General features: G+C 41.3%; 1 protein-coding gene across 2 annotated transcripts in view; it reads right to left on the reverse strand.

The window, feature by feature from the left end:
- The window catches only part of MYOF (myoferlin), a 153,930-nt gene that overhangs the window by 68,347 nt on the left and 63,476 nt on the right, over window positions 1-22,107 (reverse strand). The window contains exons 12-19 of one of the 2 annotated variants that reach the window (XM_014785548.2): window positions 21,876-22,002; window positions 20,472-20,575; window positions 18,031-18,099; window positions 17,888-17,931; window positions 15,367-15,449; window positions 12,742-12,780; window positions 9,283-9,407; window positions 8,009-8,125 (exon numbers count right to left, since the gene is read on the reverse strand). In XM_014785548.2, coding sequence (XP_014641034.1) covers window positions 8,009-8,125; window positions 9,283-9,407; window positions 12,742-12,780; window positions 15,367-15,449; window positions 17,888-17,931; window positions 18,031-18,099; window positions 20,472-20,575; window positions 21,876-22,002 — 708 coding nt within the window. The remainder of the gene's footprint in view (window positions 1-8,008; window positions 8,126-9,282; window positions 9,408-12,741; window positions 12,781-15,366; window positions 15,450-17,887; window positions 17,932-18,030; window positions 18,100-20,471; window positions 20,576-21,875; window positions 22,003-22,107) is intronic. The other variant, XM_004427840.2, reaches the window with a different exon arrangement.

Here is a 22,107-nt window from a genome sequence, read left to right on the forward strand (position 1 = left end):
CACTTAAAGGAAGCATGTTACGGCTTCTCTTTGGCATATCTAAATTGTGAGCATCACTACTCTTGCACTTTGGGGCCATCATTGAGTAAAATAAGGGTTACTTGAACACAAGCATTGTGATACTGCAACAGTGGATCTGATAACCAAGACCGTTACTGAGCGACTAACGGGTAGGTAGCGTATACAGCGTGGATAAGCTGGACAAAGGGAAGATTCACATCCTGGGTGGGATGGAGTGGGAAGACATGAGATTTCATCATGCAACTCAGAATGGCTCACAATTTAAAACTTATAAATTGTTTATTTCTGGAATTTTCCATTTAAGGTTTTTGGGCCGTGGTTGACCACAGGTAACTGAAACCACGGAAAGCAAAACTGCAGATAAGGGGGGACCACTGTACACAGCAGTGGATTGCCGGATCATATGGAAGTTCTATTTTTAACTTCTTGAGGACCATTTTAAGAACGTCTGACAGTGACTGTAGCTTATTGTCTCGAAGAACCCTGAGACATCCCACTATTACAAAATCTCCATTTTGGTTAAAGGAAGTTTTGACATGGTATAATTGACACCTCCAACAGGATTTCATCAGAAATCACTCTGAATCTCAATTTTTCTTGAAAGTCTTTCTAAAACATTGGTTTGTAACCCTAGCTACACGTTGAATCACCTGAAGAGCTTTAAAATATACTTATAACCAGGCCCCACCCCCCAAGATTCTGCCTGGGCATTGTGAATTTAAAAGCTTCCCTACCTTAGTCCACAGTCACTTTGGTAGAGAGGGACTTGGGGGACTTTTGTCATTTGTTAGGAGTCCCCTTAACTACTCACAACTAAGCCCCCTGAACTATCTATGGTTCAGGAATGCTGTGGAAATTCTGAATTTGGTTTGACTTGTGTAAAAATTACAAAGTAGGAAGTTATTTGTATTAGTCAGACCTTATATATACAGCATAACTTCCTTGTAAACCATCTAGGATGATATCTGAGAAGGGAAGCAGCAAAAATGTGAAACATAATTTAGGGCCTGAGTCAGGACCCAGAAAAAAATGATCAGTATTTAAGTCGGAGCCAGCTGTTAATGCAGAGGCTGCAGAGATGAAAGGAGGTGCGTGAGGAAGCTCTGTGTAGGGGTGGGGATGCCCCTGGCTGGGCTTGCTCTGCTCTGCACACCTCCACAAGGCCATGATTCCATTAGAACTCTCTGGATTTTCCCATGTATAACTTGAGTTACCTGCAGAAGCCCTGATAGGACCCTCGCCCTGGAGGGTCTGAGCTCTAAGACAATAATTCAAGCTTCTGGCCATCACCACAACTCCCAACAGAGTGGGTATATACTACAAGCAAGCTGCTGAAGATGGAACAGCTCCTTGGACTACTTTGCAGGTCCAGATTCCAGGAGGGGCGCCCCTACCATCTTCTTACCTGCCCCAGAGCCAGGCTGTCCTGGAGTGTGCAATTGAGAATTCAGCCCTTCCCCCAGCTCTTTCCCACTTCTCCTGTGCCCTCGGGGCACAAAGAGGTGGAGAGAAGAAGGAACAATCAACACCACTTAGAGAAGTCTGGAGCCTCAGCTTTTGTTCCGGGCCCTTCCTTAGTAGCTATGGGTCAAAACTGCCTACAACAAAGAAAGTTAAAGAATGTAAATTATAGTCTATGGACACAGATAGGTGTATCTTTGCCTTTGTAGAAAACCCTGAGGCTCTCTTTCTGATCATGGATGCCCAGTGCACGCTGTAGATGGAGTTGGTATAGGGTAGAGTTTCAGAAGTAAATTTGGGGAAGGGGGTGATTTTTGTCAAGCAGGTGTGGGCGATCAGAATTGGCCACCTCAAATATGTCTCTTTGCCTTGATTATTCTCAAGAACAAAAGACTCCGAAAGAAACTTTGACCTCCCCCCAATTAACTGCCTAAAAGAAATTTAAGATAGAAGGCCTGTCACCAGGACAGGCCATCACCATAGGTAACTCTGGGTATCGATAGACTGGGAGGGTCCTTGCCAAGCACATTCTTATCAAAGCTCTGAAAACCAAGTAACAGTAGAAGTTATCCTTTGTAAGAGACATTTACATTTGTAAGGGAAATCTCCATTTGTTAAGGTATCTCCCTCTCTGTACCAGGAAGAAAGGAGGATGAACTTATCTCTAGAAACTCTTATCAGTGCGGAAGGCAAGGACTTAAATCAGCATAGTAACCTTACTCTTGTTTACTGTGTTTTTCTGGTAATCTCCCATAGCTGACTCCCCCTACCCCCAACATCCTCCTTTGCCTTTAGCTGAAGATGGTATTTAAGATGAGACCCTCTGACATTTTGGCGAATTACCCAGTTTTTCCTGGGTCTCTCCCATGTATACATGTTATAAATCTTTGTTTGACTTTCTCCTGTCAGTTTAATTGGTACCCCAGCCAGAAGGACCCAGAGGGTAGAGGATTTGTCTTCCTCCCCAATACAGGATACTGATAAGGGGTAGCAGGTAACAGCTCTTGAAGGTGGCTGCGGGCCCACAAGGCATGAGACATTAAGGGTCAGTGACAAGGAGACTGTGTGCCAAAGAGAACTGGCCAATTTTCCACCTTTGGAGGTGGTGAACGAATCTGAATGTGCTGTTTCAAGCAATATTTGTTGAGCACTTAATGTAGGCCAGACCAATGGGAGATCTCAAGGAGGTTCTAAATAAGTAGAAGAGAGAATGTGAGTTCATAATATGCTCCCAAAATATGGTAGATCACACACAAGGAGACTGGGAAGGAGCAGGGAGGAAGTGTTCAAGAACAGATCCTAGATGGTGGAAACAAAAAATGGGGTCCTTCAGTGGCCGGACAGATGTTCCAGAGGCCAGCAGGTGGTTGAATAATTCTGGGTTTGCAACATTTGCTCTTCTTCTACCTGCCTGATTCTTTAGTGAAGTGGCCAGGCTGAACCCTGCTGCATCTCGCACAGGATCTCTTGACCAGGCCCATCTGGAGCAACAGAGATGAGAGAGCTCTGGGCTCTTTGGCAACTGAGTAGAAAAAACTCACTCTTCTTCCTGCATTCTTCCTTTACTCTTACACAGGACCACTGTCTCAACACTTCTGACACCAGATATGTGGGGTTTTTACCACACTAAGCAATTCTGCGACACTAGCTGGGTGTTCTACAATTTAACTCAATTCTGACACTATTGAAGGGGAACAAAATTTGCACTTTTTAAACACTTTTAGGCTGATTATTTTTAAGCAACTAAAGACTCAGAGAGTTTTTCTTGCTACCTCCCCCTTAACTGCCTAAAAGGATTCAGATGAATGGCCTGTAACAGGAACAGAGCCATCACCAGAGACGTCTGCAAAGACTACGGGCTAAGCGTGGTGGGGAAGATTCTGCAGGGCCTAGAGATCAGAGTCCTCTCCATGTCCTGCTGTCTCTGCAAGGCATGGCAAACATTTGTTTACCAAACATTTGCTTCTTCATCTCCATGTGAACCGCCTTCATCCCCTTTGAAGTCTCAAACTGCTACCCCCAACATCCGCTTTTGTCTTTAGCTGAAGGTGGTATTTAAGGTGGTGGCTTCGGCCACTTTGGTGAGTCACTCAGTTTTGTTGGGTCTCTCCTGTATATACTTGTTATTAAACATTGTTTGATTTTCTCCTGTTCATCTGTCTCCTGTCAATTTCACTCTTAGACCAGCTATAAAAACTTAGAAGGGTAGAGAAAAATTTCTTCCTCCTTTACACCATTCATCTGGAGATAGTGTCAGATCCCACAGGGTAAGGGCTCAGTCTCACAAGACTGCCCCACCTTCCACTTCAGATGCCAACCACAAGTCCAGGTTGTTACCTGTGCTTCTGACCAATCGGCTATAAATTGGTGGTTCCCATGACCCCCTTCCTCGGGTTCAATTAATTTGCTAGAGCAGCTCACAGAACTCAGGAAAAGAGTTTACTTACTGTTTACTGGTTTACTATAAAAGGATATGATAAAAGATAAAGACGATCATCCAGATGGAAGGGATGTGTAGGGCAAGGTATGTAGGGAGGGGCACGGAGCTTCCATGCCCTCTCAGAGTGCTCCACTCTCCCAGCACCTCCATGTGCTCACCACCCTGGAAGTTCCCTGAACTCCATACTGTGGGAATTTTTACGGAGGCTTCATCACGTAGGCATAACTGATCATAAACTCAATTTCCAGCACCTCTGGGTGGGGCTGAAAGTTCCAAGCTTCTAATCATGGCTTGGTCTTTCTGATGACCAGCTTGCATCTTGAATCTATCCAGGAGTCCACCAAGAGTCACCTCATTAGAACAAAAGACTTTCCTATCACCCAGGACATTCCAAGGGATTTAGGAGCTCAGTGTCAGGAACCAGGGTTAAAGTCCACATATTAGTACAAAAGATGCTCCTAGTGCTCTTATCACTTAGGGAATTACAAGGGTTTTAGGAGCTCTGTGCCAGGAACTGGAGGCAGAGACCAATATATATTTTTTCTATTATTTCACAGCAACCAAATTACCCTTTTGTTGAAGCCTCTTCAGCTCTACCAGAAAGTTTTATTACTTGCACATGACCCAGAACATGGGACCTTGTAAGTTGGACAAGGGTCGTATCATGTTCTAGGTTCACCACTTTCATTAAACCCTCCTAGCAGTTGCACAAATCTGCTCATCTCACTCTCTTACCAGATTCTTGAGTACTTTAAGTGTGGCTATGTCCTCAGAATCCCAGCTCCTCTCCTGCTTTTTAATGTTGCTGAGGTTTTGGTTTATATATTTCATTTTTGTTTTTACTAAATTTACGATACAAGCCATTTTACTGTCTGTGTTTAAGTATTTGGAGCAAGGAAAATTAACTGTTTTGTGTTTATAAAAGATGTTTATAAAAAGATGTTCTTTATATTGTTGACATAAACTGTGGGCAGTATATACTGTTGGCTCCTTGTTTTTATTTTTACTAAATGTATGACATACTCTTCTTTGCCTGTATGTGTTTAATCGTTTGGAGTAAAGAAAACTAATTCAGTTTTGCATTCTAGTTAATAAAGGGTTTTTTCTTTATACTTTGTTGGGCCTCTTCCCCTTCCTTCCATTTGTCCCCCACTGCCGACCCCATTATAGGTGTTTAAAACAGAGCGAAGGATCATGGACTTCAATTGTGTTCTGGTGATGGAACAAAGTAAAGAGGCACCATAATGGTTGAGAATCCACGACAGCATCTCTGCCTAACCCCAATTTCCAACCAACATCTTCAAGAGCCAACTGATCTGTAACTACTCAAGTCCAGAACCACCCACGCCATCACCATGTGTTTCCATGGAGGCCTTTGTCTGGTTTCTAGCCATTCTCTTGCATGATCCTGGCAGTAAACAGCAGGTAAGCTGCCCCATTTTTCTACCCATCTCTCCTCTTTTTCTCTTTTCTTAATTTGTCCTTAAGATCTATTGTGATTTTGGGACTTCAGAGTTGATAATGTTGGGGGGTGGATAGAAAGACTCTGGCCAGGACCTTACTGACTAGGGGAACCTGTTGCTTTCAGCTCTGTGTCTCTTTAAGTGAAAAACAAAAGAAAATGAGTTTACACTGTGTGATCCCACAGCATGAACCCACGGAATCTGCATAGAGAGATTCTTCTTGATTTATGACCTATTTTGCAGGAGTAAGATTTGAAAAGTCAGGATAAATCCAGCACTTGAAGTCTTCAATTGTCCCTTTTAACTACTATACTATGTCAGACTCACCATTTGCAAGGAATATGTTCCTGAGATCCTAGCAAATCCCCAAATTCAAAAAAATCACAATATTCTATCATTTCCCCCAAGAAATGTAACAAAGTAACTGAAAACATTGGTGGACTCCTTTAGACCCTAATTGAGAGTTGGTGCGCCAGTGTCAGGAATAGAGAACCACAGAGCCTCATTCTCACTGACATGAAGACCTGGTGGTTGGCTAGGTGCACTCACCAGTATTCACACACCTGCCTCTCTGCACATCTGATTCAAATTGTCACCTCAGCAAAATCACTTCTTACTACACATCAAGAAGCTTTGGGATAACTCAAGAGTAGTGAAAACCATTAATGTTAAATCCAAGAATGGCATTATGGCACCATTGGTATTATGGTGTAAGTGGCAAAATGGTGTTATCTGCGTGTCTGTATATGAGTGGGGGTGGGGAGATGAGCAGTAGGGTAATGGAGAGTGACTTGATAATTTCTTGAAGAATTATCTCGCAATGAGGAGTTATAATAACCTGGCCTTTATATCCACTTGTGTAAGAGGTTGACTAAGCAAAAAAATCTGTCCGAAGATTTTTTTATTAGATACATTAATATATAAAAACTGGAAAAACTAAAACTTAAAAACTGTAAGCAATTTCTGATTGTAGAGGTAGAGATGTGAATTCACATTTGAGGCAGACCATTGCCTGTTTTAGGAAAATTCCTTAGCTAGATCTTTAACTTTACTATAAAGCAAATAGCTACCGTCGTTCTTTCACAATTTAAACAGTCTGAATTCAACTGTTCTATTTGGTAACATAAATTGTTAAGTGTATGTTTTAGCCAGGGCTACGTTACAATCTTTACTAATTTAGGGGGAGAAATTTTCTTTTGCCTGTATGAAGCTGGACTGATGCCCTGTGGCTTGCTCTTGTGGTGATGTAAAAGTGTTCTTTCCTGAGGTTCAGGGGTAGAGATAGAATAAGGAAGAAGGTGCAACCTGATTTTCTCTTCTTACAGAGGAAGATAAAGGAACTAGATTGAAACCTGTGCAGCTTAAGAAGAACTGGACTGCTGATGTTCCAAATATGCCAAGACTGACTGAAGAATCCAGAATATGCTACTTTGGACTCTAACTTCCTAATACAATTAATCATCTTCTTGGGAGTCAATGAGAAAGCCCACAACGCTCTGGGGCAGAAGGGAGAGTTTCCTCTAAAGGGAGTGGATATTCTCCTTGTCAATCATTTTGAAAGGGGCAGATCCTATGACAGGCAGACATGAGACTACTAGAAGGAAGGAGAAAGCCCTTGTTCAGTTGGGAACTCGTGGCAGTTGGACATGGACTCTGAGGTGAGGATGTGTACAGGGCGGTACTGAAGGTTGGGGCAGATGGAGAGTAGAGTTCTGCCACAAGGAGGCAGGCTGGAAGGGGACAGGAAGGCCAACTGTAAGGGACCCGGAAAGCTGGTCTGCGCCTGTGGGCTCTGAGAACGGCCACATTTAGCAGCCACTTCAAGTGACCCGTTTCACTGTGTTTCCCAACTCTTGGCCAAGAACTGGAAGTAAAAGCTTTTTGAAAGCTGCTGTTTGGTTTCTGATGTAATGTGGGGAAATAAGAGAAGAGCCTACCCTGTACTTGGAATGGAGGGTAAAAGGAGGGCAGCAGCCTGAGGAAGCCTGCTGGGGGGAGGGGAATATGGAAGCCAGCTAGAGTGGCCCTGGGCAGAGGGGCATCAGTGAGCTGGTTGCTCTTGCAAACAATTCAGATTTCCGGAACAACCTGGGATTCTCAGAAATAGTTGGGGAGGTGAACTTGGAAGACTTCCTGTCCTCAAGGAGGAGCAGGGGCTCAGAGCTGTTGTAATGTGGGCATTAATGTAAGCACACCCTCACACGCTGGGAAGCCTGAGATAAACCAGCTACTTCTGAAAATGGGGAAGATTAGTGGTGGCACCTACTCCATTTGGAATGGCTCTTGTGGCCACCTCCCCATGACCGTCCAATCCCACTTAGCAAACAGACCATTCACTTTGGGAGTATCAGCGATCTTGCCAGTTTTCAGCAGGGTATTAACATCTCAAAAGATGAAGCAAGTCTCATCACCCTCATAGGGCTGTTGTAGAAAGATCAAGAGGGCATTGAAGGGCACCTGCTAAGACTCAGGTCTCTCATCAACTCCACCACAACTGACCCCTTAGTCCCTGGATGTCCCCTCCAGGCCTGCTTGCTCAGGCAGGTCAGCACTAGCCATCCCACCACCAATCCTCTAAAACACTCCTTTCCATCCCGAGCATTATCCACACTCCAATATTTACCTCAACAACCAGCAGGTCATCATTTGAAATGGGCTCAAGCTTTTTATCTGGTGGTGTCTTTTCAAGAAAAGTGCTTAATTCAACCAAGATTCTGCCTCTGTAGGCAACTCCTTCCCCCTGAAAGGCAACAACACAGGATTATTCCTCTAGGCATAAAATACAGCAAAAAGAACCCTGTCTCTCTAGTCAGGCTAATTCAGCTACAACTAAAAGTTTCTCCTTCCCATGGCCCTAACCTCCAAAATGAATCAGTCAGTAACTCTCTCATCTGGATTCAGGTCTTTGGTATTTGAAGGAAGAGCCAATGACTTAAGGAAAGATCCCAAAGAGAGCCAGGGGAGCCAGGGCTTAAAGGGATGCTAGCCATGACTGAGGTCAAAGGCTTTCAAGCCATGCTCTGTATCCAGAAGGGATCCCCAGAGACTGGGATGGGAGTGGAAGGGGCTAGAAGTCTCCTTCACCCTACTTCAGCAGAGCAGCTCTGCATTTATCTACATTAACTTGGCTCCTTTTTTCCTCTTCTCAGAATAGGGAGGCTGCCATGTTGGCAACCAGGGCAAGTCTCAGAGTAGCCAGGAAGCAAAGGAGGAAGATGTTCTGGGTGTGGCTGAGCATGAAGATGAATAGCGGATACTCCTCCCATCATCCCCAGCAGTGTTGGCAATAGAATCTTCCGGAGAGGAAGAGAAGGCTTCCACCTCCACAGCCAGTCCTTTGTCCTCCCCCTCCACAGGCTTTCTCTCCACCTCAGTCCTTTTTGTGGGTTCTGGGAGCTAACTAAAAGACATTACTTTGGCTTCTAATATGGTGGGAAGAGCACTTCCCATCTGTGGGCCTCCATGTCCTCACCTATAAAATGAAGAGTTTGTCAAGATCAAGGATAACAAAGAGTTCATCAGGCATGTCACCTCAAATCATTTGGTAAATCCCTAGAAAATGGCACTGAATAGAATTCTGAGGCAGCACATTTGCTTATTAGGAAGGAGAGCCAGCATTGATTACTGACATGTGCCCGAAGTGTAGGAGTGGGGGAATGGCCATGCTATGTATTTGCTATCACCAATGTAGATGACCAGGATCCATTCCTAGTCTTGTATTCCAAGGCTTGAGGAGCTTGCGACTTCTATCCTTCAACACTTGATTAGTCATATGGTGGGTCTGGTTGTGGGGGGTATGGGGGGATCCTCTAAATATAAGACTTAATTATAACTATAATAAGAAGAAATCACATTAACCAGTGCTCATTGATAACAAACCTTAATTGAGAAACTAACCTTTCCAGCGTTTAGCTCATCGTAGGGGTCTGGGAATCCTGTGTACTCTCTGGGGCTTCCATAAAGGTTCAGATAACAAGGTCCAAAGGTTGGAACAAAGCCCACCTCTGTTTCTCCTGTATTTGCTGAGAGGTAACATCATCATTAGATTTTAAGCTTTTAACACTCAATCTATTGAAATAAATATTAGTTATTAGTTAGCTGGGTGAGACTATTTTCCTCCATTTTTTGAGTTAGTTGTATTAGTGCAAATTATAAGCCCTTGTGAGACTTGCCATATTTCCCTTTTCTTATTGCTATAAAACACTAAATAAAAAACATTTTTGGAGTATTTCAGGCAAACATGTTATTACAAAAAGATAATGCTATTCAATTATAAGAATTGAATAGTAGAAGAATAATAAGACTTTCAAGTTGATCTTCACATTTTTTGCAAGTTTATAATTGGCATTGTATTAAACATGTCATGGGCAAAAAATTATATTGTTTGGGGAAGTCATTTAAATGATGTATATCAGATTTACTTTATTTATTCCCCAAAAATGTAATTTAGTCTCAAGTAGTTAGTACAAATCTAGCAGATGCTGTTAAAAATGCCAGACATTTAAAATTTTTATATGTCACACTGAACTGCTTGCATGTGGTTATAAGATTGTATCATATTCATGAGCAACATGAAGTCCCCATTCATGACATTCTACCTCTGAAGAGCATCCAATATGCTCTGTATTTCTGCTACCTGGTCTCAGCAGGACTACTCTCCAATGAAGGGCACTGAGGGCATTCTAAGGAAATAGTGGAGCCAAAGAGAGATTGTGGGTGAAGATGGGGAAATGTAAGAGCTGCCCCTAACCACTTGAATGGCTCCCACAGGGAAGAGGGATGAATTTGTCTCTAAAAGCAGAGTAAGGACCACTGCTACGAGCTACAAGGAGGCCAATGGTTCACTCAGTGTAAGGAAGATCTTTTTATGAATTAGAGATGTCAAACAATGAGACAGATTACATTAGGGACAGAGGAAATGTTGAGGCCAAGACTTCAGCCTGTCTTTCAGAATGTCATCAAGATAATTCCTGCTATGGATGAGAGGTTGACCGGATCACCTCTATGGCCCTTTCCAACTCTTACACTTAAAACTAAGGGAGAGAGAGAAATGTGGAGTAGCAGGTGAGCAGAATGCCCATTAATAAAAGGTTGACCAAACTGTATAGACATGTGTTTTGCAATTCTTCTCATTATTTGAGGCTCTCCTGCATGTGTAGATGGGCTTGAGCACTTTTGAGGAGAGGTAGGAACCATGCACACTGGCAGAAATCAGCTTAACTGCAATCTCAGTGAAGAGAGAAGAAAAAAGGAACATTTAAATTAAAATGCAGGAAAGTAAAAACTGACAGCCTAAGGGCGAGACTTGGTAAAACCCTGGGGTGCCACATTTCCCACCTGCTTGGAAATCTCTTGTGAAACCCAAATAGGGACCAACAGTTTTTCCAACAGAGATTTCTCTGAATTCTGTTACCATGTTACCAAATGGGCAGGATGAAATGAATGACCTATATCTGAACATATAAATTGGTTTGGCTTCATCTACTCTGCCATATGGAACATGGCAAAGTTGACTAATTGATCATGAATGATCAGGGTTTAGACTTCTTGCGCTAGAATATTTTGTTGTGGGGGAGGGGGTGTTGGGTGGGAATAGAGGATTAAAGCAGAGATCCATAGTGAGAGAAGGAAGTCATTTCTAGAAGTTGAATCACAGAATGTTCAAGTAAGAATGGACATTATAACTCTTGCACTAAGATGACAGACTTAGGCCCAGATCTTGAGTCTCATGGTTCAAACAAGGGCACCTTCCACTACACCATCCATTTCTCTGGTCTAGTTCCACCTCACCTCCACCCAGTTCCCATGGGTGACTTTTTGTGTGGTTTGTAGTGAATATTTGCTTTTCATTAAAGCTTTCCAAGGATGGAGACACAAATTGTCGATAATGTTCTCCTGCATATCACCCTGATATCAAGAGCTTAATTCTTTTTGTCCAACCAGATCTCTTTTCCAGTATTTTAAGCCCTTTGACTTGTTTGGTTATGCATTAACATGGAGAACCTTCCTTCTGTGTGCTCACGTCTCAGCACGGTCTCCTGGGAAAGCCTATTCTTTCACAAGCTAACTCTCTTCCTGCCTCCAGACTTTCCTAAACCATTTTTTACACAATTGTCACATCAAACTTTCTCAAAAGGAAGTGTCCTTCCTCAAAAGTCTATACAAAATGAAACAAAAATTCTTTAGCCTGGCCATCAAGATTTTTCTGTGGGCTAGCTATAACCCACTTTTCAAACAATACTTTCCAAACCTCCTTCACCTCTTTGAAGCTCCTTTAGACTTCCATATAAATTATCACTTTATATTTTAATTTTTGAACCTTAAATAGCTGCTTATCTCTGTGACTACACTATAAATTTTTCTCAGGAGTGGTGGGGAGCAGGATTCAAGCACGTTTTATTTTGATTCCCTAAACACCTGGTATGATTCTATGATGGAGTACTACCATCTAAATATTTGTTGATTGGTTGAAAAAATGAATAAAGAATAAAGTGTTACCAAATCTGCCCAAGTTCATTACAAACCTAAGGACTATTTAATATTCACAGAAAGTTTGATTATAAGATAATGAGATTGATTTTTGAAAACAAATAGGAATGGGGCATTGTTCAATTACATAAAGGCAGACGATCACACCTTATATGTGCACAAGGCTTCAGTTTGCAGAGCTTTCTCATGTGCAATATCTCTTTTCCCTCTCACTGCAGCCCTAGGTGATTGGCGTGACAGGGATTATCAGCTTATTCAATAGACGACAAACCTCTCTACACCTCAGAGTCCTCATCTATCAGGGGAATAACAACATCTGCCCTGAGAGAGTTGTGATGGTCAAGTGTGAGAGCATTGAGCAAACTTGCAAAGAATGGCGAGTGCTGTGCAAACCAAAGGACATGTTAGGATCCCTCATGTTTAGAAGATGAAGACCCTCAAGGTACAAGTGGAAAACATTCCATATCTTCGAACCCAGAGATCCACGTTGAAAGTGGGGGAAGGTTATTTCATACATTTCAAACAATTGATTTTGTGCCCCATATCTCTACTTATTGGACATCAACAATAACAAAAATACGTTATATCTCATAGACAATTATTTACAATGAAGCCAAATGGGATGGTATGCTCCTAGGTGGAAACATGAGGCATGTAGCAAAGCCTGGTTAGCACATTTGTTTTAAGCTTAGCCACGCAGGACAACCATACAGCACTAACACAAAATTAATACTCTAGCAAAACTGTTTTTAAGAGAGCAAAATGCCAAAAAAAAGAAATGTTCTAAAGGCAATCAATTGATAAAATCTTAATTAAAGAATAGTAATCAGAAGAATCTAGAAGATAGCAAAATTACAAAGCATAAACCTGTGTATGATGCAGCCCCAGATCCTGAGGATGAGAAGTCTATATAGTAAAAATACGATTGGTTAAACAAGAGAAAAAGAGACACTGAAAAAGTTAATCAAATCCAATGCTAGGTAAGTGGTTTAGCAACACCAGAAAAATCCCAAATTAAGACCCAAATCACATGACCCTTTTGTGATTTATACAAATGTCGCCGGTTAAATGCAAAATGGCTCAAAACTTTGTGACCACTGGCAGAATCGCCACACATGAAATAATACAACCTCTCACCAGCCCAAAGCAGCAAAGCATCCGAGAACTAGCTTCTCACAGTCAAAGGAGGCCTGGTGAAGTGACTAACAGTTCATGTTGTTCATAAAATGATTACTTGTCCTATGTCTGACTTAGTTGGGACCAAGGCCAGAAAATCCAAGTTAATTTAGTCTAAGGTTGTGTAAGCAAAACCCTATAGTTTATGGTACATTATCTATTTCTTTTGGGGATGCCTGCTGCTCATTGTTATTTTGAGATCCTGTGACAGACTGTCTGCAGGGCCTGTAATGAGAGAAGGCCTCATAGACAGGGGCCAAAACTGCTTGTAACCATTTCTATTTTTATTTCTTCTGGATGTTACCACCATATCACTAAGAAAAATGCTTATCCCAATATTTTTTTAATAATTATCTTTAGGTAATTACTTAATGACTTCCAGCTAATGATATGAATTTAAGTAATTTTTAGCCTTCCCTCTATACAGTTATAGCATGATTTTTTTTTTTTTTTTTTGTGAGGAGATCAGCCCTGTGCTAACATCTGCCATTCCTCCTCTTTTTTTTTTTTTTTGCTGAGGAAGACTGGCCCTGGGCTAACATCCGTGCCCATCTTCCTCCACTTTATATGGGACACCACCACAGCATGGCTTGCCAAGCAGTGTGCCGGTGCGCGCCTGGGATCTGAACCGGTGAACCCCGGGCCGCCACAGCGGAGCGCGCGCACTTAAACGCTTGCGTCACCGCACCGGCCCCTATAGCATGATTTTTAATTACTCTATTGGTTACCTTTAACCAATGATTTATTTATTTATTTTTTTTTAAAGATTTTATTTATTCAGTTTTTTCCCCCCAAAGCCCCAGTAGATAGTTGTATGTCATAGGTTCACATCCTTCTAGTTGCTGTACGTGGGACTCGGCCTCACGTTGGACGGAGAAGTGGTGCCTCGGGGCGCTCCCGGGATCCGAACCCGGGCCGCCAGCATCAGAGCGTGCGCACTTAACCGCTAAGCCACGGAGCCGGCCCAAACCAATGATTTAATCTAGTCTTTATAGCTGGATTCCTCAGTTGATAAAAAGAGGCTAGTTAGTAGCCTACCCTTCCCCCGACACCCCTTCCTCCTTTCACTTCTAACCTCTATCTTCTGCACTTTTACTTTTATATTGTAATGGGCAATGACATTTACATTCTGTTTAGAGCTTTAACTACAGGTTTAATAAAAAATTAAGAAACATTAATAGCACTCACATTATAACAACCATATAAATATTGTTCTCTGCAGAGAAAAGGAAAGTTGTAATTACATCTCCTTTGTTACAGTTCTGGCAGCATGGTCCCCTATGCCACGCAGCAGAGAATGTTCAGATGCAATCTCTTTCTTACCTTCTACCTTTTGCTTAAAATAACGCCACACATGACTTTATATTTGAACTATATCTTCTTTACTCAGCTCTTTGTTTTTCCTAGAATTTCTAATTGCCTTTCTTTTTCTTCTTGAGAGAGGGAAACTATATCTTCTTCACCATATCTTTATTATCTTCAGGTTCTTATTCATGCTTTCTACTGCTTGGATTAACAATATATTTTTTGAAAACCCATGAAGTCCTCTCTTAAACAAGATGAAGAGGAGAGGAACCTTAGGTTTCCCAAGACAAAATTTTGTCTCACATTCTCTCAGTTTACTCAATATGTTTAATCTATTGGCAATGATAAGAATTTTTCTTATTTTTATTTTGGTAACAAAAAATAAGCTGCTGATATTATTAATGTGTTAACATTAAATTTTTTCTCTTACCCTCTAAATTTTTCTGCTTTATTCCCTGTTACAACTTGTGTCATATGCACAGAACCACAATGTCAGGTATAGGCAATTAGTTCTCAGGATGGAATACAACAAAAAGAAAAGTGTATTGATTATCAATGCTTCTTAGCATGAAAAGCATGAAAACAAAATATGCATTATCTTAGGGAGCAGAGACGACACAGCTCATTGCCATCTGACCTCCTTGTTCTTGCCAAAGAAGTCAGTTGAGAAGGGAACATTATTTTATATTTGGGTGGACTTGGGTCAATGCCACTCTAAGAAATAAAGTGCTAGCACTCTGTATTGACACTCAAAAATTTATAAAACAGCTACTGGAAAAGAGTTTTTGGATGGGAGTAAGAAAGCTAAAGTCTTCAAACTGTTAGTTGCTTTGATTATTAATTATTAATTAATTGTTTTGCTGGTCATAACCAAAACATCACTGAAATGGTTCACTAAGCTCATCACATTTGGCTTTTAAGAAATCAAGTCCATTGACAGATGGCTACCCCAGTTCATTTCTTCTCCAGAAGTTCTGCATCATCTTATTCCAGCTCTGTTGTGTAACTTACCTTCCACTTCCCCACCAGAGGCAGCAATTTTAGAGAGGTATAGATATGTTGTTCCAACTACATCATTTTTGGTAAGACGGTCCCTGTGTAAAAGAACAGGTTAAGGCCTCCACCTATGAGGATATATTTTCATTTCAATAATAATAAGATAGAGTTGGAAAAGACCCTAGACCTCAGAAATCATCCTGTCCTGTGGGCCTCGAGCTTTACCCTACATTAAAAATTACTTGGAAACACCCCACTCTCATCTCCCATCTAAGCTTTTGATTCAATAAAAGCAGGAGTGGAGAACAAGTGTCTACATTTATAACAAGTATATAACCCAATTGATTCTGATGCAGGTGGTCCTCCAACCACCCTTTGAGAAACATAGATCTAGTCAGACAACTCATTTCAGCTATGGAAACTAAAATTTTTACAGAGGTCAAGGAATCTGTCTCTGGCCACACTCAACACCATTGTCATAAAATGAATGCATCAATTACAGGCACATTGCATGATGAGTGTGATGTAATCACATTACATAGAATAAGTACACGTATCTTATTTTATCATGCTCGTACTAATTACTACGATGGTTTAACAACTACAATGGGCTATATCTAAGGGTCCTTCACAGGGAGAAAAATTCCCTTTCAATTCAATTCAAATATTTATTGAACACCTACTGTGTGATAGACGCTATTTTTCTGACTGCAGTTGCTTGCCTGGAACCTAAATCTTATCTCTGTAGTAGGAACAATTTTGCCTACTACAAGTATATACAACTTTATCTTTCCATGGGTATATTAGAGAGTCTGTGAGCCTAACCTATGAAAGAGTAGTGTAAAAATAAGTTTTATACTAATAACATCCTCTCTGTTTAATTCCTCCTCTTCTTTGTTCCATCTAGTGGTACACCGACTGTGAAGTTCAGGACCCCGTGGGAGGGAGGAAATGTTCAGTCTTTTGAGGGAAGATTATACTATAGTATAATATTATTATCTACCATAGTAATGTTATATATTATAAAAGACATATATAATATTATGCATTATATAGTATAATAATATTAGGTTATAGAAAGTGACAAATTAAACACAGTTTGCATGAGAAAAAGTTATTATTTATGGGTATTAAGGCACATAAATGGGGTTTGCATCTTCTCTGTACATCCAGAAGGGTCTAGACTACATTTAAATAATCCTTAGCTTTCCCTCAGTTGTGCAGATACCCTACAGAGTATGTAACCTAAGATCTGGATCCAAGGATTCCCCAGTTCAATAGGTTCTCTTTGTGCATTCTAATCCAAACTATTACTTTGGAGACGGAAGACTAGGTCAGAAAAAAAACCCCACATTCGTTGTGACCACAGGCAACTATGAGATGGCTCAATCAGCAATCAGCCCACTGCAGAGCCTGTAGGCTAGAGTGGTCACCTGAGCTATGTAGGGTTCAAACTCACACACTGAGGGATCCTGAGGCTCCTGGAGCACTTTCAGAATGTCGCCTTAGGGGCCCAAGTGCCTTAAAACTAGCTCACACTCATTCGAAGGGGCATTTTGTCTTCAGGCCACTTCATGGCCCTCAATTAGCTGTGATGTGATCATTGAACAAAATGAAGCCTACTCCTCTCCTCCCAAAGTGCCCTGTTGCCATAGTTCCAAGAGGGTACTAACATGAATGTCAAATACATTTGGCCAAAGAAAAAACTATGGCCAAAAAAGGTGGGGGTCCAAGTGGCTCTCTAACTATCTGAGCAACTGTAGGCAGGTTGTGTCTTCATCTATAAAGCCTCAGTGTCTTCATCTGTAAAATGAACTAATAATAGCCTCTGTTCTATAGGGTTTCTCTAAAGACTAAATGGAATAATGTAGGTAAGGTATGAGGCATAGCACCTGGCACTCAGTAGTGCTCAAGAAACAGTATCTAACAGCATAATAAACAGTGATGGTGATGATGACGACAATGATGATGATAATAATATGCCATTTCCATTCTCAGGGAGCTAAGCGCTGCCAATTGAATGCTCCATCCAACTGGAACATACCCAAGAATGGGCTCATTATGGTCAATTATTGCTAGGAGGTTGGTCTAGTAAAAATTCCATGAGAACCTTTCAATGAATTTTCTTTGCCTTCAATCAGATAGGTAGCTCTGTCCGTTTTCCTTTCTAACAATAACAGAGAATAGCTCTCAGAATGTTTCGGTGATTCTCCCCCAGAAATTGTTTACTCCATTTCTGAAGTCTATTTTGGACAACTTAATGGTATTAAGCTTGATTTCTTATCTTGGGGCATTTTCAGATCCTTTTCCCTTCTTTTGTTTATGAGCAGTTGAACCAAGATATCCAAGGCTTTTCTGCAACAACACTATTATTTTCAAAGAAAACACTCAATTCCAGGAGCAGTTTATCCCTTCCCTCTGGAAATAAGCAAATATACTGAAAAGTAAGAGTTATACCATCTAGAGTAATGTTCCTCAAATCCCAATGTTTAATTCTATAATTTTGAATTAGACACAAGACCCTTTTTTAACTCACCAGTCATATACTGTTAGTTTTATTTTTTCACACACTGAAGGAAACTGTTAAAAAGAAACAACAAAAAAAAGTTATTTCTCAACTTATTCAGTAACAATTAAAGTAAGTATTCTTACTTTATCTGAAAAAGAAGAAAGTCATACCTTGATCTGAAGATTAACAATTTGATTCCACTCAGGGTTTGCATTTTTCTCAATTATATTTGTGCAAACCTGTAAAATCATCAAAGCAAAATAGTAGATATTCAAGTTTCTAATTTCTAAAAGTTTACAAAATATGCATACTGAATTATGACTCTAGCAGTTTACTTATAAACTTAGTGATCTGGTTAAAGTTTATTTTTCTTGATAATGATTTGGTAAAATATGACACGGGTTTAATACTGATCTTTGCTTCTTCTATGCACTGAAAGTTAGTTTCCAATTACCAGATTTCTAACATTGTGTTGTGTAATGACGCAAGAGTTAATGTTTATTGAACACTTATTACATACTGTCTAATAAGCATCTCCTCACTAACATGTCCGAACAGATCTCTTGATCCTGGCCACCAGCCCCTCTCCCTGCTCCCCAAACTGGCTCCTGTTCCAGGCTTTCCATCACCATTCACCAGGTTGCTCAGGCTTAGAACAAAGTCAGCCACAACATCTCTCTCCCCTTCACATGCCTCCTCCAATTCATTAGTAAATCCTGACACCCCTATCTTCATGTAGATTCTGATCTGCCCCAGATGCCTGCAGTTGGCTCTTATCTGGATCCCCACGTCCTCTCTTGCCTCCTTACTTTCACGTCACTCCCCTGGCACATCCTCAATGAGCTCCCCAAGTACACTAGAATAAAGTCCAGATCCCTACTCGGCCTGATAAAGCCTTACCTGCCCTCCTGCATGCATCTCTCTGATCTTATCTCTTAGTTTTCCCCCTTGCTCGCTCCACGCCAGCCTCATGGGCATTCTTTTGCTGCAAATGTCTCTCCTCCTTGAAGCCTTTACATCTGCTCTTCCCTCTGCCTGGAAGCCCCTGCCCCCCAGATCTCTGCATCATCCAGGCCTCTGCCCAAATGTCACTTCCCCAAAGATGCCCCACATGATAACCTAACTAAACACTCCTCCATCTCCCCCGCACCAATGACTTCTGGTCCCCTGCTTTATTTTCGTGTAGTACTTAACGCTATCTGGGATTATTCAGTGACTCATTTGCTTGTTTATTGTTGTCTTCTATTACAAAGTAAGCTCGCTGAGAGCAATGACTGCCTTGCTCACTTCTATATCCCCAACACATGGGACAGTATCTGATACTTAGTAGGCTCACAATAATTACTTCTCGAATTAATTAACCCTTTCAACAATCCTATGGGGTTATTATTATCCCCATTCATAGTTCAGGAAATTGAGACTCAGAGGTTAAGGAATTTGCCTTAACTCCTAGAGAGGGGGGTGAAGTCTGAATTTAAATCAGGCCTCATCTCGCTCCAGAACTGAGGGTTTTTCTACCACTTCCCATTAACTCTCCTAGGAAATAACAGCCAGTCCATGTGTGTCGTTTGCCAAATCTCTCTTTCATAAATAAATGGTTCAACTACATAGAAGATACTAGTTCTTCATGCCTACAATTGTCCACAGTGCATTGTTATTCTGCTGTGGAAACCCACTCTCCAATCTTTGACTATCTCTGCAGGTAAAAGTGGTGGTTACAGAAGTTCCTACACTATGAGTCCCCTAGCTTTTCCCAGAAGACTGGGATAGGGTTCCCCTACCTGACTCTCCAGTTTCAGCAGCTTGTTGGGGCATAGGAGGTGAGACACATGACAGGAGTGGGCAGCTGGGCATCGGGGAGCTATATGCTACGACATTTACCAGGGATTATTGTTGCTGGCTAGGGAGCTTGCCTAGCCAGTCCTGGTGGTCTAGTGGTTAAGATTCCCTTTGCGGCCCAGGGTTCGTTTCCTTATCAGGAAACCACACCATCTGTTGGTTGTCATACTGTGGTGGCTGTGTGTTGCTGTGATGCTGAAGGCTATGCTACTAGTATTTCAAATACCAGCGGGTCACTGATGATGGGCAGGCTTCAGCAGAGCTTCCAGACTAAGACAGACTAGGAAGAAGGACCTGGCCACCCACTTCCAAAAAAAATGGCGATGAAAGCCCTCTGAATAGCAGCGAAGCATTGTCTGATAGAGCACCAGAAGAGGATGGTGCACAAAGACGAGGCAGGGTTCTGCTCTACTGTACACAGAGTCACTAGGAGTCGGGATTGACTCAACGGCACTAACAACAAGGGAGCTTGCCTAAGATTAAGAAAATGCTTGGACCTGGGAAATAATCCAAATAATTCAGTGGTAGCTTTCACTATCCTAATCTTTCAAAAGGTTGAATTTTCTAATTGGAGTCCTGCATACTTTCCAGTCCAAAATAAACCTGTGGAGAAGTCTGGCATATTCAGACTCAGATAAGCTGTGTTCCTGCAGAGTGCCCAGCTCGTCAGACGGCTATTTTAACAAAGGATAAGCAGGAATTCACTCCAAGGAAGGCACAGTGGTTTAAATATTTATTTCTAGAGGTATTTGCATTTAGATTACATACAAACCTTTTTTCCAGCAAAGGAAACTTCTACAAAAGGATCCACTAGGTTTTTCTTATCTGCATTGCCTCCAAATATTTCCTTTACGGTCTGTGAGAACGCATCATCCACTGGAAAGTAACATATTGCAGAGCAGAAATTAAATTTCTCTTAAAAGAATAGAAACAACTCTGCAAAATTAAAAATGTTCTCCTATACATGAACACAGTTGCAACGAGAATTGTTCTCAAAAGTGGCAAGCACTAGTAGCATTGTATTGCAGAAATCCTTTTTGTTTTAGTTGAGAGAAAGAAAATGTTTTTTCCCCACAAAGTTTTAAAATCAACAGGAGCGCTTTGAAAAATAAACTGATAAATTATGATGTTGAGCATCAATCATTTATTGAGGAAAACATCAGAATTAAGAAAGTCCATCCAGATAGGGTAAGAGACAATTCTCAAACTCAGGCCTGGTTTCAATTTGGAAAAGGTGCTTTAGATCAAAATGACATAGGCCTAGTCTGACTTTTTGAGAGAAATTCAAGGAAATTTGGCATAATCATAAATAACACATTTAATCAACCACAAACAGCAGATCTCTCTGTTTTAACAAACTCAAAGGTGAACAGAGATCAATTAAACAGGTCAGCATAGGAAGTATGACATGAGGTTTAATTTATTTACTTCATTTAAGATATTTCTGAGGGAAAGATGGTATGGGGAGGCAGTATAGGGTCTTTAAAAAGGGAGGGAAGTTCTCAGGAGAAGTAGCAAATCCTGAAGAGATTCATGGCCTGAGCGGTGGGTGCTGCCTCCTAGGGGCTTGGAGAGGGGTCCTATGTCCCAGGGCCCAGCAGGAAGCAGACAGGCCAGGCAGATAGGATGCCAGGTCCTCAGCAATGACAGAGGACTAATTGGACTAGTCTCTGTGAATAGAATCACTGTGATTCTCTTAAATGCATCCATCTCTTAATACACATAACTCATAACACAATAGTGACAGACTTCTAGTTACTGGCACTTAACCACCTTTTGCTCAGTCATTTTTAATAACCCAATAGCAAACACATTTGTTTGTTAATAAAATTTCATATTTTCACTTGGGATGAAAGGAGTTGGAAGTGCCGACTGCTGACCTCTCTTTAGTGTTCTCTAGAGTAAGGAGAAGATATGAAACACTGACGAAAGAAGGGAGCAGAAGAATGGACCAAGGCTCAACAAGGAACATGGATCAGTGACCAACTGGCTACCCCATGAACCAGCTCAGGCAGCTTTCAATGGGGCCAGAACGAATGAAAATCAGTTCTTGAAGGCCTTTAAGAAAAAAAAAGCATATGATAAGGAACACCAATCCCTACATAGAGTATGATTTTAATACAACTAATCATGCAGATAACTGATAATCCCAGGGCAAGATTAAATTAATACGTACTCTGGGGGATATCCTCTGCTCGGTAGATTTTCAGCAAGAAGGTCACCCACCGGAGGGCAACGCCAGCAGGGAGTAACAAATTACTCTCCACGTCATCACTGTCATTATCATGACTTTGTTCCTCAGGCTATTGGGGACACATGATAGCAAATTACACACACAGAAAAGCAGTTCTTGTAAGAGGCCAAACTGATGCTTGTAAAATGAAACCAATTGGAACCATTTCCATTAG

Source organism: Ceratotherium simum, chromosome 6 (assembly GCF_057802395.1).
Source record: "Ceratotherium simum simum isolate JZ-2026a chromosome 6, ASM5780239v1, whole genome shotgun sequence".
NCBI lineage: Eukaryota > Metazoa > Chordata > Mammalia > Perissodactyla > Rhinocerotidae > Ceratotherium > Ceratotherium simum.